General features: G+C 42.8%; 1 protein-coding gene across 4 annotated transcripts in view; it reads left to right on the top strand.

Annotated features, from left to right (window-relative positions):
• The window catches only part of CPM (carboxypeptidase M), a 63428-nt gene that overhangs the window by 28185 nt on the left and 12039 nt on the right, over nt 1–23204 (top strand). For all 4 annotated transcript variants that reach the window (XR_005061012.2, XM_017656081.3, XM_037017037.2 and 1 more), the window contains exons 3-7: nt 9359–9456; nt 18279–18451; nt 19820–20004; nt 20645–20812; nt 22767–22919. Coding sequence is in view for 3 of the 4 variants with exons in the window: in XM_017656081.3 (XP_017511570.2) it covers nt 9359–9456; nt 18279–18451; nt 19820–20004; nt 20645–20812; nt 22767–22919 (777 nt within the window). In the remaining variant the exon portion in view is untranslated. The remainder of the gene's footprint in view (nt 1–9358; nt 9457–18278; nt 18452–19819; nt 20005–20644; nt 20813–22766; nt 22920–23204) is intronic.

Raw genomic sequence — 23204 nt, 5'->3', positions numbered from 1 at the left:
GTAGCTGTGAGGTCCAGTTCATGTTTGACTACCCCCCAAATAATGGGAAGTTTATGGAACATCACGTTTCATATGGACTTTTTTTCAAATGATGAAGGTGATGTCAGAAATAGAAAACTAGTGTTTTTCAGGATAGTGTAAATTAGTGATTTACATTTGCTTTAGCTGAGCAAGTGCCCGGCTCAGGGTAGGCCTACAGTACATATTTGTTTAATGAATAAAGGAGAAAATGAGAAGTCAAGCCTTTGTACAGGATGATAGCTTTCACAATGAAGATGTATCTGATTCTTTTTAAGTCCATAGCAGGATTTACTAAGGAGTCTGGCCACCCTGGAAAGCTGCATTTGATCCATCAGGGCTGCAGGTGCAGGCCACAGTGCCAGCTGCAGCCTTCAGCTTCGTCTCCTGGCTGTGGTTCAGCCAGTCTTTGCTGTCCAGTTCCTGGCTCCTGGTGCCAGACAGGCTTGCTACCAACCGGTTACTGGACTGCCATTTTGTCAGTGGGGGACAAATGCATAGGCACATGAAGCCCCGTCGTCCTTACATGGCATCCTCTGTTCACCTTGCCTGAGATTGCCCCCACTGCCCCCACCGCATGATGAGCGTCTGGGTCCTCCTGTTGTTTGTGTTTCTCTGTCCATGCCCAACTTTGTACAATTAGAATTCAAAGCATCATCTCAGCTCTGGAATCATGTCTGTCCAATATACTGTTTGATGGTGCCAGCGGATGTAACAAGATTACCCAGGGAAAGAATTCCCAGAGAGGCTTTGCCAGGGACACCTAACGGTGGCATTCCTTTCTCATGCTGTGTTTTCAAGGCAGTTCAATAGGGGTTTTTTGTTGTCTGCTATCAACAGACATCATGAATGTGCATGATACCTTCTGCTGCTATAAAAATAAGGCTACAGCATGTTTAGCAATTGATAATTTGGATTGAGAAGTAAAATATACATGTAAAAACCTTATTAACTGAGGCTTATGTATAATTCATACCAGATGAATAGTTGGGAAGGAAAGTTTTTAAACTTTCCTTCCCTGGGTCACCACCACAAAAATTTTACAGTTCTGGAACCCCTGTCTGGAAAACCCTAATGTCACATTAAGAATAATGAACATTCAGTGGAGGGAAGCTAACTGGGGTTGGGTTGGCTACAAAGGGTCTGTCAGACAGGATAAGCTAGACTCTACTGCAGAAATAAAAGACCCCCAAATTTCAGTGGTTTCCAAAAGCAGGACAAAGGTTTGTGTGTCACAATACATGTCCATCGCCAGTAGTTGGTGGTGGCCTTGTTCCTGTCACCTGCCCTCTAGGACCCAACCTGACAGAGTGACTTCTACTAAAATACTGCTGGTCTTATGATAGAGGAAACAAGGCAGCAAACCTTGAGCCGGCTCTTCAGGCTTCTCCCCAGTGACGTGTGCCATTTCCACCCACACGTCACTGGGCGGGTCACATGAGCACACGGGGATCCGGGGCGCTGAGTGGCCAGCACTGAGGTGGAGCCCTTGCCAAGATGGGAGCTGAACCCTGGTGGGTGTGGTGGCCGTGATTCTGACGTACCCAGGGGCGACGGGAAGGCTGTGATGGTGTGGACAATGGTGACAACATTACTAAGAAACGTTGACTCATCCAGGTAAAGCCCTTAGAAAACTAACTGAAAGGGAGAAGTTCGTTTTATTGAGCTACAGTGGGCTACAGTGTTTTTCAATAGCAAAGCTTGTGATGTCATTTTATAGAAATCTGCCAAAGAGGGAGAAATCAGGATGAGTGAGAGCAGTCTGCAGAACTTCTTGGGGCTTGGATTTTGGGGAATGCACAGGATTTGAGAAGGCAGAAAAATCTGGTGATATATTTTAGGCTAAGGACAATGCAAATAAAGATGCGGCTGAGCCTGGCGGTGCATGAAGGAGCCTGAAACTGGTGGGAGCCTTTGTACTTTCACAGGTGGAGGGCAGTGTGGGTGAGGCTGGGTGACGGGGGACCCTGAGAACCAGGGCGGAGGGAGTGCCAGCATTTACTATGGAACAGTAGTCCTGGAGAGCCACCAGAAACTTTGGAAATGCTATAGTATGTATTTATTGAACACCTGCTGTGCACCAGCCACTGTTAGGTGCTAAGAATACAGTCGTGAACAAAACCGGTAAACCAAACAAAATGGTCAGCTCACAGAATGCTCTTGTGTGTGTTCCCTTCTAGGTGAGATATGACACAAAGAAATAATTAAATTTATAATGCGTAGTGAAAGCGGCATGAAGAAAAGTTAGGGCAGGGTTAGAGAATGAGCAGGGTATATATGGAGGTGTCAGTTGTGCAGCCAGAGGGGTGGGTTGGGGAGATGAGGGTGAGGGAGTCCTGGGTGGCAGCTCTGCAGCCCGGCGTCCAGTGACAGGGTTGGTACATGGGGCTGATGGCAGCCTCCTTGGCCCGGCCCGCCCACTGGTGTAGGAGGAGCCGAGTGGTGTAAAGAAGGTGGCCAGTAGGGTCTACTGCTGGGGTCCCAACTGGGAAAATGCAGAAGGATGGGCTGCCTAAATCCAAAGCACCCAGGCTTGACAGCCATGCAGAAGCCCTGGTGACCCAGAGGCCTTCAGCCGCCTCTGGGCCCCACTCACCTCAGAGGGCTCCCACTGAGGAGCCCACGCCGAGATCACTGTGCAGTGGGAAGCTCCAGTGGAGTGCAAGTCAGGGCTAAACACCTTCCTGTAAGTTCTGGGATACCTCCTGTGCACCCCCACCCCCATAGTTAACTGAGCCTCAGCACTCCTGCCCCTAAGTAGGATTTAGAATTGCCCCAGGCAAAAGAGGCAGCCTGGGCCCATTGCAGCTCCCAGGCAGAGCAGAACAGAGCACCCGCCCTTATCACAGCCCCTCTGGACCCCTGCGACACCCACTGCCTTTCTGTACCCTGAGCCCTTTCCTGACAAGTTCCTCCGTTCACACAGCAGGCCAGGAATCCCAGCCCACTGCACAGGGAGGGGCAGTTAAGCTCCATGCGGATCACATGGCTGGCTTGGAGGGGGCGCCGCATCTGTGCAAGCGTGGGTTCTTGGCTTTGCAAGTACGGAAACAGCCCGGGTGCTCACAGCGGCTGGCCGGAACCCCTCAGCGCAGTACAGAAGTCACAGTGAATGCTTGCCATGGAGGGAGGGTTGTGCATGAACTGTGTGTCCCAGAGGTAGGGTATGTAGAGAGCAGATGGGTTTTGTCCACGTCTTGCCTTCTGTTGCCTGCTCCACACCCTGCGTTTTTTAAGCCTCATCTTTGCTGACTAGTAGCCGAACATTTTGCAGGGAAAACACCTAGCAGCCAGGTCCTCTCAAGTACAGTGGCTCCACAACTTTGCAGCACAAACTCACTAAGGCTTGTATGTAGTTCTTAAGGAGCAGTCTGGGGATAAACTGGCATTCCAGTTTGGGGTTTGCATACAAAAGGGAGCAAACAGTAGCTTTAAATTCTCAAGCCATTCCCCAGCACTCTCTCAAATTCCTCCTTCCATTTCCAATTCTTCAGAGGAGAGAAAAGAAAAAAAAATCTCAACACCAGCAATGGTACATTCCAAGCTTGAGGCACAGGCACACATTTCTTTGATTTTTCTTTGATTTTTGTCTTTGCTGTCTTCCATCTCTAGGTGACTAGAGCAGTGCAGCTAAATGGTTAAGGAAAGCACAGTCTCTGGGGACAGACTGCCCCCCTCAGCTTTAGCGTGTGTAGGAATCCCCGGATTCTCACTAAAATACACATGGCTGGTCCTCAACCTCAAGGCTTGGCAACCTCTGACTCAGTACCTCGGCAGTGGGGCCTGAGCATGTGCATCTATAACGAGTTCCAGGAGACGCTGAGGCTGCTTGTCCTGGGACCACACTTTGAGAGCCACTGCCTTGTGAGGCTGTCTAAGATTGTGTCCGCCTGTGGGAAAGGATCTCATACCTGCCACTCATGATTGTTGGGTTAAGTGAATAGATGTAAGATGCTGTGAGCTGTGAACGATCTGGAAATTTCTGCCTCTGGCTTTTGTCCCTGTTTGGTTGCTGCCATTTCTATGTGTTTCATTTTTGTAATGAACCACTCTGTAGGCACCTTTTTTCCTCCACTGCAAAGCCAGAGGAAGTGGAAATTTTGGAGGCTGACTTAACCTGACTTAAGCCATGTGCTGTTTTCACCTCTCCTGGGGACTCATCTGTTATTTAATAGGGCTTTGTAGTTGTGTGATAAGCTCTTTGTGTGTGATAATGGGAATGAGCACAAGTGACATTAAAGGTTTGGTGTCAGATTGTTGGCTCATTCTTAGGGAAGGTGGGAAGACTTCACCATCCCTGCAACAGCCTTGTCCCTGGAACTGATATTCCCACGTACATGTGAGGGCACTGAAGCTCTGACATAGGTCGAAGGGTAAGTGTAAGAACACAAAGAGAAATGTGCCAGTCTGGGAAATCAGCAGCTGATCTGTGATGCTGGATTCCAGAGCTCCATGGATCAGGCTGTACATACAGCAAGCCTCTTGAAAGACCAGAATGTGGCTTGTCATCACGGCAGCTCGGCTCCAGGGATGGGCCACTAGGCAGGGTCCCTGCTTCTCTCTGGGCACGTTCCCCTGATGCGCTCAGAGCAGAGAGGATAGCCGGACAGGACAGCCCTGTCAGGGGTCTTGCTCTGGCTCAGTCAGTCAGAGCCACGCAGCAGCCTGGGTCTTGCTCCAGACTGCGTGGGAACATCCCCCCAAAGCAGGTTGGGCTCTGGCCTGTCTAGTATTTTTGGGAGATCAAGATAGCCTGGGGCCATCAGAAGAACACCATTCTGGAATCAGACCTAGGTTTGAACCCTGGTTCTGCTACTTAAATCTGTTTCCTCAACTGTAAATTGTGGAGGTGCCCAGCACACAGAAATGTTGTGAAGATCATCATATGAAGTGCTTAGCACACAGTGCCTGGCCCATAGTGTCTGTGCTTAGTGAATGATAGTTTTTGGTATTTTTGTTTTAAACAACTGGAGAGATGGAAAAGTGAAAAAAAAAGTTACTTGATGTTATCATCCTATACCTTAGCCCCTTATCACTGACAGTGCACCATCTTCAACTTCTGTAGAGACTAACCCGTTATTTAATTTAAGGCTTTATATCCCATGGAGCTGTTTCCTACCATGATACTTTTATTTTTATGAACAATCTATTTTGCATGGTTGCAATGATATAATTTTGCATTCAGATTTCTTTCCCATGATCAAATATTTTTATGTTATAAATTTGGTACATAATTTACATAAAACTACTTATTATAGGACATCTAACAATAGAGCACTTGTTGAATAAGTGGTAGTGCATTCATATGGTAAAATTTTAAGTAGCCATTTAAAAATCTATCGAGGTGTATTTGTTAACAGAAACACATTCCTGATTATGAGAGTAATGAGGTAAAATGAGATGCTTTTACCTAAAGACCGTCTACCTCCCAGCTCTATCTGGATGCTCACTGCCTCAGTCCCTACAGATTTCAGACTTCAATGGGCCTCAGAATCACCAAAGCCTGTGAAATGCAGATTCCAGGTGTCCCCCTCAAGAGTTTGATTTTGGAGACAGGAACTGACATTTTTACTAGAGTCCAGCCGAATCTGAGGTCGGGAGGACACTCCAGCCACTTCTACCTGTTGAAGCTATCCTTAATTTTCCAGGGGAAGTTCCAGCGTTGCCCTGAACTCCCACAGTGCTCTGTAGCACTCACTGTCTGCCTTCCTCTCATGTGGGTCTTCATAAATCCTTCTAAATTGTGAAACTGTTCCTGACCCTCCAAGCAAACCCAGTTCGGGGCCCATGTCACACCCCCGGGACCTGTGTCAAGCCCTGAGAGAGTTCCGGAATGTAAATACCAAATTTTTGGGAACCAAGTTCATTTACTTTGTAGTGAAGAGAAGGAGTCCAAGCAGCTCAGAATTCTTTTGCACACCGAGTATGACCGAGGACTTTTGGGAATAAAGGCGGCTTTTCCAACCTTGACAGAACAAAAAATCTTGTTTAAATTACTCTTATGTTGGCAATCAGGCTGTGAAAAGTAAATAGTTTGTCCTTGGTACATTTACTCAGCTCTAAGCTGGAGATGACCAGGGCTCGCGAGCATGGGTGGGCCAAGCCTGTCAGGAGGCCCGTCATTCCGATCTGGGGATCTCTCCCAGGTGTCCTGGCTGGTTTTCAGTCTCAGACTTTGTGACATGGAGGTTATTCAAGGTGAGTTTCTCATCTTGCAGTTCACTTAGCGGCCACTTGTGCTGAACTCGAGATTGAATTACCCACCAAAGTAATTTTAAATAGGTTTGATTTGATTTCCCTCCGTCCTTAAACCAAATAATACCGGATGTCTGCATTAAGTCAGCTTTTTGTTGCCTCACATTCTTTTTTATGTGACACGCCAGCTGCTGCAGATGCAGAGTTATAAATAAAACAGGTGGTGAGTACTGTGTTGAGGTGTTATTGCATTTTCCCCTTTGTCTGTGAGGGGACTAGACCATGTTCTGTGCAAATCTGTGATTATTCCAGCTTTAAAAGCATTAGTAGCTATGGAAAAGAATTCCTCAGAAGGAAACCTAATGAGTCAGGTTGATGAGTTCACTCAAAATACGTTCTTCCTTGCTTCACGTGAAAATGTTAACTTTGTAGAATTGAAGCTCCAGAGGACCTGAGAATTAGGACCATCAGGGAACAGGAGGTTCTGGTGTATGAAGTGGTTCCCATGGGAAATCACTAGATGGATTGTGTTTGTCCACATGGCAAGCTCAGAGTCATTCTTCAAAACCCCATTCAGAAGTCATCTATATAACTCAACATCTGTACAGCTTCTCACCACCCCCTGCCCTTTTCTTCTATGTCCACAACAGTACTGTACACACACTTCTATGATTGTATATGCCACAGTCTTGTGTAATTATATATTTGCACATTGCTCTTCTCCACTAAATCAGAAAATCAGTGGGTATAGAGAGTGTGACTTAGCTGTACAATCCCCTCACTGGTTAAATGTCTGGTTGTAGTACTAAATGAATGGGTGGATGGATGAATTAATGAGGCTTCTACACTAAGCAGGAGGCATCAGATAAACTGCATTTTGTGGGTATTTTCTGAGAATTCCTGCAGTGACTACATTTAAAACACCACCCTGTCATGACAAATTTTCCTAAGATATTTTTATATAAACTGAAACTCAATGGTGAAACAGCCAAGACCAGTAGCTGCTTCTCTCGGGGTTCTTTGTGACAACTGAATGTCCCCCCAGCGTGCTAGGCCCCTGATTTAAGGTACTAGATCTGAAATTCTGCTGAAAGTTGCTCCACAATAGCCCATTAACTGCTGTTAAATTCCTTTCCTAGGCTCTTGAATTCCACAGAAGCCTTAAATAGCACCAATGTTTGAACTTTGTGTATATGTGATAGATAACAAACATACATTCTCCAATCTCTAATCTTGAAGTGTTTATATTAGAAGAGTCAGGTGATTTTTAGAATTGAAAAGGATCTCTTCACTTTAGTGATTAGGAAGCCAAGCCTGCTGAGAGATGGGCAGTTTTTGTTAGTGGAAGAAACACTAGAATTGAAGTCAAATAGGATGGGATTCAAGCCTTGTCTCTGGGGCTCAAATGAAAGCCTCTTAGTGAATGTGATTCAAAGCAATTTAATATTTTTTTGAAGATCAGTTTTCTCATTTGTAGTTACATTAAAAAATCCATCTTGTGGCCAACAGGCACATGAAAAGATGCTCCACATTGCTAATTATCAGGGAAATACAAATTAAAACCACAATGAGATATCACCTCACACCAGTTAGGGTGGTCAACATCAAAAAGACTAGGAACAACATGCTGATGAGGATGCGGAGAAAGGGGAACCCTCCTACACTGCTGGGGAGAATGTAAACTAGTTCAACCATTGTGGAAAGCAATATGGAGGTTCTTCAAAAAACTAAAAATAGAAATACCATTTGACCCAGGAATTCCACTTGTAGGAATCTACCCACAGAAAACAACTTCTCAGATTTAAAAAGACATATGCACCCCTATGTTTATCACAGCACTATTTACAGTAGCCAAGATATGGAAGCAACCTAAGTGCCCGTCAGTAGATGAATGGATAAAGAAGAAGTGGTACAGACACACAATGGAATATTATTCAGCCATAAGAAAAAAATGAAATTCTACCATTTGTAACAACATGGATGGAGCTAAGAGGGTATTATGCTCAGTGAAATAAGCCAGACAGAGAAAGACAAATACTAAATGATTTCCCTCATTTGTGAGGTATAACAACAAAGCAAAACTGAAGAAACAAAATAGCAGCAGACTCACAGACTCCCAAGACGGGACTAGCGGTTACCAAAGGGGAGGGTGGGGGAGGGCAGATGGGGAGGGAGGGAGAAGGGGATTGTGGGGTATCATGATTGGTGCACATGGTGTGTGTGGGGTCACGGGGAAGACAGTATAGCTCAGAGAAGACAAATAGGGACTCTGTGGCATCTTACTACACTGATGGACTGCAGCGGGGTATGGTGGGGGACTCAATAATAAGGGTGAATGTAGTAACCACATTGTGTTTCTTGTGAAACCTTCATAAGATTGTCTATCAATAATACCTTAATAAAAAGAAAAGGGGGGAAAAATCCATCTTGGTGGTGGTTGATGATGGGATCACCTGAGTTAAAGTGAATGAGAATGTTGGCTGCAGTGTCTACAGAGAGCAAATCGTCAAAGACATGCAGTCACTCTGCCCTTTCTTGCCCAAATCACACCCTCCTGGACCGTTAGAACTTAGGATTTTTCCTTGAAGCTTTATCAGGTTGGACTGTGGTTCCCAGTTTACTTGACAGAACTCAGCACATCAAGGACACTCCCTGCAAAGGAGCTGTTACATCAGCATTTGAGTGCAAGGTTCAGTATTTCTTACCTTAAAAACAATCTCCTTTCTGAGTTACATGTTTATGCCTGTGACTTTTCTCACTTTCCTTGCACTGCGAGTTGAACCCCACCCCCAACCATCAACCATCAACTGTAATTTGTGTAATTGTATGAATTAGCAAGATTCTATAAAGCACTAGGAACTCAGAGCAAAGTATATAATTATTTTGGAAAAATAAGATGTACAAAGCCTAATAACTGTTTGTTTTTTAAAAAGTCACCATCTAAAATAATAGGGTAAATACATGTGCTAAATTGAAATCGTTTTGGCTGACAAAACATTTTAAGCGAGGAGCTGTTAGTCACGTGAGGTTTAGTCATCATGAGTCACTACTCAGGTAGGAGAAGCAGGATAGTTTCCTGTTCTCATTCTCCTGGTCGTCATTTTAAAAGACAGCTGATTTCCCTATCTTTTTCTCCCCTGTAAAGGCAGAAACCTGTGGGTTCTTGTTGTGGGTCGCTCACCAAAGGAACACAGAATCGGGATCCCGGAGTTTAAATACGTGGCCAACATGCATGGAGATGAGGTATGTGTGTGTGTCTTGAAGATCTGAAATGTCACCACAGAAAGTGCCCCTCTGGTCTTCTGAGCTCTGTGCAAATGCTAAGGAAGCAGCACACATTGTAGCGAAGAATCCAGAAAGGTCTTCCCATGAGGTCATCCACGAGAATTTAAGGAACCAGAGTCCAACAACCATTGCAGCCATTTGGTTGTTTATGCAGTGCCCTGGGAGGGAAACTGGAGCTTCTGTCCTGTTGAGGCTGGAAGCACAACAGTGCCTAAGCTCTGAGCTGCCAGCCGGGGCCCCAGGCACCTTCCGTGCTGCTTTTTCCCTACCTCCTGGTCAGCACCAAGGGGACCCAGCAAAGGAGCTATGTTATATCTGAACTCAGGACAATCAAAAGATTCCACATAGCTCTCCAAACTCCTAATATTTGGCTTTTTTAATGCTTTTACCACTTTCTTTTAATCTAACACTCAATGTTTCCAGCACTGAAGTTCAGACAGTCACACTTCGGGTTTTCTCCTACCCACCATTCAGCACTCTTAAATTCCATAATGTCTTGCCTCTTTTCCAATTCAGCAGAGATAAACTTTATTTTTGTTTTGTTCTATGTTACTTATTTTGTATTTTGAAAAATACTCTTTTACCACTCCTATCTGCTCAGCCATTCTTGCCAGGCATTTAAAGATGCACACCTCTATTTCTCAAATTACTTCCTCAGAGTATTTTAAGAATGCAACAACTGCAGTATTTTCTGTTCGCTGGGCACCATACAAGTGGGCAATCAAGTGGAAAGGAAAGATAGTTCCTGGCCATAACAGTCAAGAAAATTTTCATAGGGACATGTGTAAAATGCACTTAACTTTAAGGAATGTCAAAAGAAATGCATATTCCAATAAGTACAACCTACTGACTTCTTAAAACACTCCTGAATTTGCAGTAGTGTGGGTGGTGTGTTCTAATCAAATGCTGTACTTGTCCTGGCTTAACCCTCCACAAACCCAGACTATAGGAACAGAATCCACCCTTCTTGGTACACACAGCCTGCCCTTTCCAGACATGCTGCCCCACCTGCCCTGCCCAGAGAGGGTACTTCTTCCCGCTGGAGATTAGATGCAAACACTTGCCTCTGAAAAGGGTAGGTCTTTGAACCTGATTTGTGGCTGGGTGGCAGTTCAATCCCCCTGTGACATTTTTTAGCATAACGGGATGTGCTTTTAAAGACTGAATGTTGCTGAGAGTCTGACAAAAGTTGTGTTTAATAAAACAATTGTTCATTGCAGACAGCAGCCCAGACTTCCTTTCCCTTCTGCTGTCTGGTCTATTGATCAGGGTACTGTGAAATCCATTTTTAATAAGAGATGTATGGTACTCATTGCCTTCAGTAGTTTATTTATTGGATTCCTGGCATTTCAAAGGTTGCAGCCTGCTCTTCAGAACCTAATCCTCCAAAGATAAGCAAGAGTCCTTTCCCTCACTCACCTCCAAATCTGCATATTGCTTCCGTGCACTTTCCCAAAGTTCTGGCATCTTTTCTCCAGCTAGTTGATGTAGCCCATCAAATCAGGGCTCTCTAATTCATTTGATTCTTTAAAGAATGCTGAGGACTAAGATTAGGTGGGGGGAAATGTCTGAATGTATTTGGGGCTGGGGGACCTGAAGCCCTGTTATTACCTGTGTGTCCCAGCTGGCAGCAGTGTCTGGGAGCTCTAGGGCCCCTGACAAACTTATCATGAATCTGCGGTCATGTACCTCTGCCCTCCTGGTGTCACTGGGAGCTGGGGAAGGTGATGGCTTAACCCAGGAGTCACTCTGAGTAGAGACTCTAACCTTCACTCATCCTTCCTCTCTCAGAGCATTGGAATTAAAAGAACATTTTCAAGAACACATTGTTAAAAAGCAATGTAGCTGATATTATAGGGCAGTGGTTCTTACCTTCCTTGGATGGATATTCTGGCACAAACATTGAATGCTGCGCTCAGGGTCAATGGATCTTGTAGGAATTCCTGGATCTCACGTGGAGAATCCTAGCAAGGGGGATCTGCGCACTGAGGCATGATGGACAGAACTGGCCACACTATTTCAAAACTATTCCTTGTCTCACCTGGACCCCACCCCAAAGTGTGTGTGTGTGTGTGTGTGTGTGTGTGTGTGTGTGCACCCATGTCCCACACTTACTACCAAGGCTAGGTGACAGCATGAGCAGTATCAGGAAGTCCCGACGCTGCTCATCATACCTGCTATAAGTTTTACCTTACCTCATTATGCCTGGTTTTAGAATCAGATCTTTTTAAAATTAAAAATAATCTGTTCTTAATACAAAATCAACATATGGACATCTTAGGGAAAAATACAGATAAACCAAAATGAATAAAATATTATATACTGCCCTTCCAGAATTAGTAATGTTAATTCCTTACTATTTATCCTTCTAGATATTTGGGTGTGCCTATGTGTACATGACGTTTTCCCAATGAGTCAGTCATATTAATGTGCTATTTGTAACACACTTTTAAGTTAACACTAGCTACCCTTTCATGTCACTGAACGTTTATCCTGTTGTTCTCTCGCACCCCACACTCTAGTTTCTCCAGTCGTCCTCAGAATGTCCTCAGAAGTGTCCAAGTCAGGATCCAGTCCAGGGCCATGCATCACATTTGGTCGATCTATCCCTTGAACCTCTGCTATCCAGCACTTAAAGGATCTTTTCATGACTGTGGACTTAATAAAGAGACCCTATTGTCATCTGTCCTACACAATCTCCCACATTCTGGATTTGTGGTTGCCTTCCTTTTATAGTATCAAAAACTTGTGCCTCTTGTCCCACTATTTACTTCAAACTGAAGGTTCCTTGTAAGATTTAGATGAAACCTTTCTGGCTAATACACATCTTAGGGATTACAAAGGTGCATTCCTTTGGCTGATGCTAAGCATCCAGGCTAATTCACCTGGCTGCACTCAAGAATGAAAAAGGCAAACTGGGAGGCAAAATCAACTTGAAATGGCCCATTTGCAGGCAAGTACTGTTATAAAAGTAGTGAAGTTAAACCTATTCTTGTTCTGTATGATATTTTCCTAGTCATCTTCAATCGCCTTGCCATTGGCTCACATCTTTTGGATGACACCGGCTCACTGTTGCCTTGTTGATCGGAGAGTCCAGTTACCATCTGTACAGTATTTTGCAGGAACCTAGTAACAGCCAACACATTTGTCAGGCACAGACAGTACTAGGTGCCTTGTGGGCGTTTCTTCTCATCGCTTCTGCAGAAGTCATGTGTGTTTGTCCCGTTTACCAGAAGGGAAGCTGGGTTTATGTCTCCTTACAAGCTGTCTGAATGCAGTGTCTGAGCACGAAGCTATGGCTCTGCCTCCTATACTTTCTCTGTTGCTTTTGAAAGGTTCTGTTCTTATTGTTTGCATTTTTACCTACCAATCTATGCTCTATGACAAATTCTGTTTAAGTTGCTATGTGGTTGGTCCAGTGCCATTTGATGGGAAGATTTGGGCTTATTCATCCTGTAGAAGAGTAGCAAGCTCTTAGAATAAATATCTCCAAGTCACCTATTTCTGCCCCTTTCTTTTTTCTACTCCCTGCCTCCCCCTTCTAGTTGCTTTTGAATCAAACTGGGGAACTAGCAGAGCACCTGCCTGCCTTTGATAAGCCTGTCACCTTGATGTTCATGCTGTTTTCAGGAAAACATGAGAAATGTTTGAGTTTCTACCTTTCTCATCTTAATAAGACTAGCAGGTGTTTTTCTAGTTCATCCAGGCCCTTGTTTGCCCACCATTGACATGCTGCATTGTAGAAGCCTGGATTCAGGTTTAATTATGCAAGCTCCTAACTGGCAGTGCTAACTCACCTCATGTCTAATGATTATTTTTCACTGAAAGGGATGATACCAATGAACACTCAGTGGGGCTGCCATTCCCTTACTCCACAAATATTCACACTGGTTAGAAGTGGGGTCTTTGTTCCCCTCTCCTCCCCTCATTTTGCTGCTGGCTGGGTTTGTAGTAAACTATGACCAGTAATCCATGGTGAGAGCTTTACTGAAAACTGGGACCCTTCCCTGAAATGGGGGACATCTAATACCCTCTGCCTGAACGTGGGTGCAGGACAGAAGCCTGGGAAAATCACTCCTTGTGCCTTGAGCCCTCCCTATTCTTGGTTTTCTGCCTGTTTTCTATCCCAGGCTTTTTAAATCTTGTAGAAAGAAAACCTTACACTTGGGTAATCTCTAAATTGTTAAGACATCTCTAATTCCTCTCTAATGGAATTGTTGAAGTGAGGCATGACTATGTACCTAAAAAGTTGGGTGCCAATCATCTCAAGCTGATCTAGTAATAGGCAAAACAGGTCAGAGGCTGGGCTCACAAGGTTCTTTAACCTCAGGGCCTATGGGAGTAGGTATTGACTTTGTGCTTGTCAGGGTTAGCTGAATTACCAGTTGATTCTACTTCCCCGACCAAGTTTCTGTTTCTCAAGCATTAATGAATTATGTTTATGATGATGGTTTATTCAGGTTCAGATTTTTGAGATGTCCACATCACACTTAGAATTTCACATTTGGTAGCATTAATTTAAAGTGCATTGTATTCAAGATATTTAGGTTGAAAGGAAAAATAATCCCTGGATAATAGTGACCATATTTTTCAACCTGAAAATAAATGTTCTTCACACACCTTCCAGGAATAAGAGACAGTTTGTGAGATGAAGTTTGTATGCCTAAATGTTTGTAGTTAGAAAATATTTTAATGATTTATATGAACAACAGGACATAGTATCTGAAATTGTGCCTGTCCAGGAAAATCCTGGGATGTGTCATCAGCATGCAGTTGAGGTGCCAAAGAGACTCAAACAAAACAAAAATTTAAGGCTTGTCCTTCCAAATGCCTTTCCAAGCTCTTTTCTACACACTATCCCAGATGGTAGCAAAATGTCCTATTACACAGTATGATTTTGGATCATTCTTTCTTTATGGATTTAACAGAACGAGTTTTTATTTCAGGTGAAGTGTCTAACTCGTTTTAATCAAGTGTAAAGTTCCTCATATGATTATCCTTTTCCTCTTCATCTCCCTTTTTGGTGAGGCTGGGCCAGGGTGACCAGATACCCCGAGTCTTTGGCATGATCAGAATGGTGAGCCCCACCTTGTAAATACTGTTCAATATTGCAAATCCTTCAAATGAAATAATTTGTGCACCAGGAGCTAGGCCAAGATACCAGAGCCCCCGAGGAAGCTGGTTAGGATCCCTGCCCTCTAGACTTAGATGGTGGAGTCGGAGTGGAGTGGTCCAGCTCAGTCAGGCCGTTGCAGTGTGTGTGAGCGGTGTTAGGACAGCACCTGTGTAGAGTTATGGGAGCACACAGGCAGGTCACGGAAACCAGACTTTGGGAGGCCCGGGAAAAGTGTGCTAGATAATGTGTCCCTTTGGCTGGTATTTGAAGAAGGCTATAGCTGGGCAATCAGACAAGTGACCTAGATCTGTAACACACTATGTGGAGCTCTGGAACTGACAGGCTTGTTTCTACCTCAGAAGCTGCATTTCAGTATAGCATTCCAGAACAGGTTCCATCATTAGGATAGGTGAAGGTTTTGTACTGTCTCTCACATAACACATTAGCTGTGTTGTGGATTCCTCAAAAAAATTTTCCATTGTTTATAGACATTCTTTCAAGAGCTAGAGCACTGATTTTTATCTACCTAGCAAATTCCAACTTGACTGAACTAAAACTGATAGAGAATGTTTTTTCTTCTTTCTGGGTTATTGCCAGAATGTTTTTTCTTCTTTCTGGGTTATTGCCAGTTCGGCTAGTAGGTGAGATCAGGAAAAGGTTCCAGAAGCTCATGTGTTCACCCAGCCTTCCAGTCTTTTAATTAGGATTCTTGCATTAAGTGTACACTCTCATGAAAAAGAAGGGAGCATGTTAAATGAAAAGCTGGTTAAGCTACTAGAGACTGTTTTGACCATATTTTTTTGTGAAATTTGGACTCTGTAAGGTTTCATATTCAAAGACTTAATTTTAAACAAAGGGAGGTTTATACATAAAACATGAATGAATGAGACATGTATATTAAGGTTAGGAAGAATTAATTTGAATAATATTTGGCATAAATATGCTGTTAAAGTGGTAGCAAAATATGGCCCAAAAAAAGAGGACTTTGTTTCAAACTCCCTCTGAAATTTCATGTTTACCTCAGCATTTTTTAAATTATCTAACTCATTATTGGTTCTTTCTCGTATTTCCAAGATTTTTTATTTACCTGCCTCAGTTAAGAACTTGATTTGTTTTCAAATGTGGAGACAAATGAAATACTTTGGTTACATGTTTGTGTCATTGAAAGCAAACAATTTTGTTGTTTTTATAAACATAGTGTTTTATTTTAAAAAGTGACACTAGAAAAACAAAAGCAAATAAAATTCAGAGTACAGTCCCTTAGAAACAATCATCATTAATATTTTCCAGACATCATTGTAAACATTTACATATTTCTGTAGTACAGGAGGGATTAAGAGAATAGAAAATGAAATGTGTGTCATATGTGTTATCTTTATATAAGAAGTATTAGATTTAATTTTACTCAAATATAACACAATAGAACTAAGGTGAAATTTTAAATAATTGGTGGACTTGATAAATATTTTCTGAAAATAAGGAATTATCATAAGATTCTTCTAAAGTCAAGAAAAAAAATTAGGAAAACTTAGACATTGTAATCATTTGAAATATGTGTTGTTGTTTTTTTTACTTTGGTAGTATCTTATGACCCAGTGCTATGAAAGTGAAGAAACTGGCAGTCTTTCTTCTTTCCTCTCCCCCAACCCCACCCTCTGTTTATTATAAACCTTAATTTTTACATTCTGTTAAGACTATACTACCACAGTTGCTTAAATCAAGTTCTATAGCTTAATCATAGCTTCTTTAGTTTTTGTTTTCATTTCCTTTTGGTTGGAAGAACTTCGTTGCCAACTCAATTCATGAGTCCTGGCATCCTGAGAATGTATGGTTCGTAGTTAAGAGGGAGTCACGTTTAGAACCACATGGGGTTCTGATAGGGTCCTGCTCTGTACTGGACTTGGGACTCAGATGGGCCTCAGGTTCTTCCTGGTTCATCCCTCTAACTGAACCGTCCCACAGTCTCCAACCAGCATTGAGAAGTTTTAGGAACTGCAAGTCACTCCTGGCCACTTCCTCCACCCTTTCCTCACTTAACCTTTTTCTCTTCCCCAGCCCTTTAGCAAAAAAGCTCCTTACTTTGGCACACTTTCCATTTTCCAGTAACCTTTCACAAACTGAAGTCACCACCACTCCCGCCCTGATTGTGGGCAGCCAGTAAGGAGCTACTGGGGGTCGCTTCCACAGTGTGAGAGCTCCCGAAGCACAGAACTGGAAACCCAGCATGTGGCTGGTCTTTTTTGTTTATTAGTTTGTAAGGACTTTTTCAGGTTTACAATTTTGAATTATAACAAAAATTAAGGTAGTGGAAGAAGATAAAAATGAGTAGAAAAAAAATCGAAATCAGAATTGAATATATTTTTCAACTCTGAATTTTACTGTTACTTATGAATATGTAATTCACATATCCCAAGTTTTCTTACCCCAGTTTCAATTATTCTACATTCATTAGGATAACAAATTCATAAAATGCAGTCTTTTTGCTTGTCAGTGAAGTGAATGAAGCGAGGAACTGCCATTCAAGGACTGCTTATCCTTTGTCACAACAGTGAATTCATACAGTGGAGCTGTCATTAAAAATTATTTTCCCGCCCCCTGCCTACATTAATGCCTCTGTATCACTGTCCTTAATCACTTGCTGCATCTGATTTCCCATTTACTACCCACTCAACAGCATCTGATCTTATGTAACAGGCAACCATTCCTTATTGAGAAGCAGGTTCCTTGAAACTAGCATTATAGGATGAAAATGATACAGCCTAATCAAACCTTTCTATAGTAAGACTGAAATGTGAATTATTTTATTTTTTAATAAGAAAAATAGTAAATCTTTTATTGGAGATTATAAAGCAAGGTCTCTCACAGGTCTTCAGTTTCCCGCTGGATGTGACCATTTCTATTTTCATAGTAATGCTTTTATTTTAATGTACATTAGAAACATATCTAGCAAAGTGATAATGACAAAATGGTTTTCATTTTTAATATAAGCAAAAAGTAAGCCAATTTAAAGAAAATATAAACTAAACAACAGTAGAGATAATATGCAGAGATGGTAAAAAATCTTGGATATGTACGATGACTAAAATTTCAGAAACACAAGAAAGTGGAAATCAGAAATTTACAGATATGGCAAAATTTACACAAATGTGCAATAGAGGACTTTGTAAATTGGGGGATATGGAAATCTGAAACCTATTTAAAGTATGCTTATTACAAACTTGGTTTTTTTTCTACTAAAATCTCCCTATGTCTATTGCAGTGGTTCTCAATCTCTTATACACCAAGACATACAAGATGGCTTTCATACACACCGTGCTTTCTCATGGAGATACGCAGCTCCTGTGCCTTCTCTGTAATGCCACCTCTTTGTCCACCACTTCAGAAAGTATTTTGGAAGACAGGCAAATTGTTATAATGAAAATAACCTTCAATCCATTCTAATTCATTTTTTAAAAAGTAAATAATAAAAGGCGCATAACAATTTTTCTTAAATTTTTGTTAATATAGTTTTTAGCACACTAGTGATTGACTGCCACTTGCCAGAGCATCAGTGTGCTTGAGAAATGGTCTCACAAATGGCTGTGGTCTCAGCTACCACGTGTAGGGTCCTTTGTTTGGGAATGTGTGCTTTGGGGACTGTTTTCCTTGTTTTCCTCTTTAACAGACTGTAGGGCGGGAACTGTTGCTCCATTTAATTGAGCATCTTGTGACCAGTGATGGAAAAGACCTTGAAATCACAAATCTAATCAACAGTACCCGAATACACATCATGCCTTCAATGAACCCAGACGGGTTCGAAGCTGTCCGAAAGCCTGACTGTTCATACAGTGAAGGAAGGTAAGGTGGGCTGGCCCATGTTTATTAAAACAACAGAAAGGCCCCCATCAGATAACACCCCTTGGCCCTGTGGAGAGAAGTGAGTGGGCCATCTCATTCATCACCATTGTGCTGAAAGCTCTTTAGGGCCCCATTGCTTTTAGTATGAAAAATAAAACCCTGAAGGAACTGCTTTCCTCCTGTGCCCCTCGTACTGCTCCGGCTTCCCTTGCCACTCCTCCACACTCACCCTGCTTCCGAAGCCTGAGGTCCTTCATCTGGAACCACCAGGCTCTTCCTAGCCTCAGTCTTGAGCACATCCCATTCTCTTCCTCACCGTGCCCCCTGCTGACAGCATTTCCTCAAAGACTCCTTCCTCACCTGTCATGCTAGGTCCCCACTTTACCTTCAGAGCACAATTTTTAAGATCTAATTTCTTGTTTAATGTCCCTCTCCCCACAAAACTGTAAGCTCCCTGAAGCTCCCGTGTTTGTTCATCATGTTTAAATCCCCAGTGCCTGGCACAGTGCCTAGGCCCTCAATAGTTACTGGTGGATTTATGAAGCCACAATAAGAATTAACGAAAAAAGAAGAGTGAGTCTTGTAGTATTTTTTATTTAAAGTTTATTTTGTTCCAAGCTGCCATGGGAAGTTTGGAATTTCTCAACTAATATACATTTATGTTTGTGCAGTTAAGCATTTATTTGCTTTTACCAAAAATAAAATCTCACCATTTGGTTCCCTACAACATTAGATATTTCTAGCTTTATTCAACATATTTAAACATGCCCAATCCATGTTCCAGAAATAATTTGTATAAAGTAGCTTGTTCCTGGTATATCCATTATCAATTGCTATGTTAACAAACCACCCAAAATTCAGGTACTAAAACCTTGTTATTTACTCTCAATTATGTAGGTTAGGAATTTGCGCAGGCAGAGCAAGGAGGCTATTCTCTGTGCCATGCTGTCTGGGGCCACAGCAGGGGTCCGGCTGAGACAACCAGCCTGGGGCCACGCATGCGGAGTCCCAGTTCCGTCAGCTGGGTTCCTCGCTCCTCCACGTAGACTCTCCACATGGCCAGCCCTGAGGCCTCAGGGTGCCAGACGGGCGTGCTCCAAGAGCAAAAGCCCCGAAATGCAAAGTCCCAGTGCCATGCTTACATCATACCTACCCCCCCACTCATGAGAGCAAGTCACACAGGAGGGGACTACATATTGTGTGAGCACCAAGTGTGAGTCCCGGGGGGCCAGCGAGGCAACCATCACCACCCTTGTTAACACTTGGAGAAGCACCTGGAGCCCAACCAAGGTCTACACCCTAAACCCTGCATGAATCCACTCCCTCACCAACTGTAGGCAAACCCTAAAACAATTCTTTCTTTTAAAGGGAAAATGCTAACCACTATGACCTGAATAGAAATTTCCCCGACGCATTTGAAGACAACAATGTGACGAGGCAGCCTGAGACCGCATCGGTCATGGAGTGGCTGCACAGGGAGACATTCGTCCTCTCTGCCAACCTCCACGGCGGCGCACTGGTGGCCAGCTACCCGCTGGACAATGGTGTCCCGGGTAAGCAGGCGGCCCGACCCCGCTCCAGCTTTCCCCGTCCGAGAGGAGCTGCAAACCCTGCCTCTACGGGGGGACGAACTACCGCCTCCCACTTACCTTCTCTGCAGCAGTAGGAAGAGCCTCATTTTCTCATCCTTCCCACAGCTTATAAACCGTAGATGGGCACTGTGGCTGGACTGACAACCAAGAGCAGTATTATGGGACACTCATCAGGGAAACGGTAAAATCGGGGTTTAGGTTACCTGACAAGGCAAAATGGCTAAAGGAAAATAAATCTACTTACCTTCTTTTAAAATTCTGTGAGATGAGGTATGTACAAAGGACTGAAAAATATTACAGTGGCTTCATTTAACCTCTATAATATGTAGGGAAAGTTTACTGACCTCCAGAAACTAGCAAGAGTGCCTGAGGATATTTAACTTCTCAGCTGATTTAGGAGTTTGAACATGTACATGGCATATTTTATGTGATATCACCTTGTGTATGTTCATTAAAAACCAAGAAGAGTAAAAAGAGCACTCACGGAAGTAGAGGATCTCTAGGAAATGAGAGCCTTGTGTGCAATGTGATGATTAATTTAATATGGTGTATGTTTCCTCTCATATCAACTGAAAGGTCTTGGTTTGTCTTTCACATGCAGCAACTGGGACATTACACTACCGTAGCTTAACCCTTGATGATGACGTTTTTCAATACCTTGCACATACCTACGCTTCACAAAATGTCAACATGAAGAAAGGAAATGAGTGTAAAACTGTGAACTCTCATAATGGAATTATCAATGGATACTCTTGGTATCCCCTCAAAGGTGAGTTCTTCTTCATTTCTAGCACTCTGCTGCCTTCACCCACAGTGCAGGCCCTTCCATCTCTGTCAGCGGATACTGGTGGTGGCTGGTGGCGGGAGAGATGCTCGGATGCCTGTTCAGCACCTACCTAATGAGCCAGGAACTGTGCCAAGAAAGATGAACAGGACACAGGTAGGGGAGAGCAACATGAAAATAAATGGTGATGGTCATGTAATTAGAAAAAGAAATTTATAAAAGATACAGTGTACCACAGGGGTGTAAAGCCAATACAATAGGAAGTAGTGAAGACACGGAGAAAGCTAATACTTAGGCTTTATCTACTGGGGACTTAGATCCAGCTAATTACTGCCATGCAGCAGTGGGATCCTACTACTCTACTATTGCCAGATCTTCTGGCTTATAAAACAAGCTGGATTTGTACATGAAGTATCATGATTTTAAAGCCACTCTGCAGGTTAAACGAAAGAGCTGTCCCAGCTGGATACAGCAGGAGGGGGGTCTTCAGCTTTCTGCCCTTGCAACAGAATGGCCAGTGAGGGAGGGGATTGCCCGGGGGTGTAGAGCTCCTCCCAGTTAGGGAGCTGAGAATGGTTAGGACATAGGATGGCAGGGCAAGAGAGGAGACGGTGGGCTGGGACTGGCTCCCCAGGGCCTCAGAGTGCCCTACTCTCTCCATGCTTGGCATTCTCAATCCTGCATGCTTTGCACACCTATTTTGCTTTTTAAATTTTTTCTATGTGAGATACCGTCATCCAGCCAATGGCTTTTGTTTTGTTTCTCTCATCCTTTTTTCTTTTATTTCTTGGTGAAAATGAAGCCAAAGAGAAATACAAATCTTACAAGTAAATGAAATAGAGAAATTTTTCCTGGCTGGAATCTAGACCTACGTAGATGTTACTTAGTATTTAAATAATATTTTGGCTATCAGCATGAAATTTTTTCTAATTCAGTACTTCCCAAGTACTCTGACGGAATTGAGAATACACATTCTACTGGGCAAATATCAAGTATAACAAAATCTGGCAGCATTTCCATCAAAGTTACTATATTTCATCAAATCCAACATTGCTATTGATTGTAAAATATAATGTACCACCAAGACAAAAAGGTTTCCAGCCAGATTAATGATACAATGATGTTTTTCAGCCATCACATTCAAAATACATCCCAATTCAGAAATTTTTACATATATCCACATGAAATATGATCTCAAGGCAGGAACTGAAAGTGAGCATGAGCAAAGGTGACCCCAGAAGCAAGGACATCTGGTATTTTCCACCTGAGAGTCAGCACTGCCTCCTTTCAATCCTAGCAGCAATTTGGTATAATGGATAAGAGCACCAGATCTTGGGCAAGATGTCCTGTGCTCCACACTCTGGAGTTCACGGGCTAGAATCCCAGGACATGCTACTTACCATCTGTGATTAATTTTCCTCAGATGTAAAGTTTTCGTGATTGCTGTGAGGACTGAATGAGTTGATACAAAGCTCTTCAAATGGTACCTAGCAATAGTGAACACTTGGTAAAGGTTAGCCATTATTACTCCTCCAAAGGAGTGTACTTAGTTTTATATAATGTATTTATGAATGTTGGTAAAAATATTTTTAAAGAAATTTTGCTCTTGTCACATTTAAAATGTAATTTAGGGAATAAATGTAATTTGTAACCTTTCTGTAACATGATTTTTTTTAAAAGGACCCTCTACCTCCCCCTCAGTTTTGATGCACATTTGAACTCAAGTCAGTTCTGCTCTGGTTACCCATGTGGTAGTTTAGGACTGCCTGGCTATGCCTGAGTAATGTCAAGCCCTGATTTCACATGCTAATATGTCAAATTGATCTTTTCCTCTTTACATGTACTTTTCCTTGCAACTGATTCATTTGTCCCCAAAGTATATGATACTTGGCTCCATTACAATTTTAGACTTAAAAAAAATTTAAATGTTTGTATTTAGGTGGAATGCAAGATTACAACTACATCTGGGCCCAGTGTTTTGAAATCACATTGGAGCTGTCATGCTGTAAATATCCTCGTGAGGAGGAGCTTCCAATCTACTGGAATGAAAACAAAGCCTCATTAATTGAATATATAAAACAGGTGCACCTAGGTTTGTAAGATTTTCTTAATTCCTACTGACACAAAATATAGCATCTGGCAAAAGCTTTGGGTTGAAAAAATGCAACCCCCTATTTGTTTTCTAGGTATGGCCTCATTTTCAGGACAGAACTAGTGGTTAAAACTTCTTTATGCATGAGTCTGCAGTATGTGAGAAATGCAGTACCCATCAGTTCATATAAGAGACAGCATGATGTAGGTTACTTTAATATGGGAGCAGAAAACAGAGTTCTTCTGATTTTACATGTTGAATGACCTGGAAATCTGGCAAAAGATC

Source organism: Manis javanica, chromosome 10, assembly GCF_040802235.1.
Source record: "Manis javanica isolate MJ-LG chromosome 10, MJ_LKY, whole genome shotgun sequence".
Classification (NCBI taxonomy): Eukaryota; Metazoa; Chordata; class Mammalia; order Pholidota; family Manidae; genus Manis; species Manis javanica.
The sequence above is the reverse complement of the archived record's forward strand: the minus strand, read 5'-3'. Positions and strand labels throughout refer to the sequence as shown.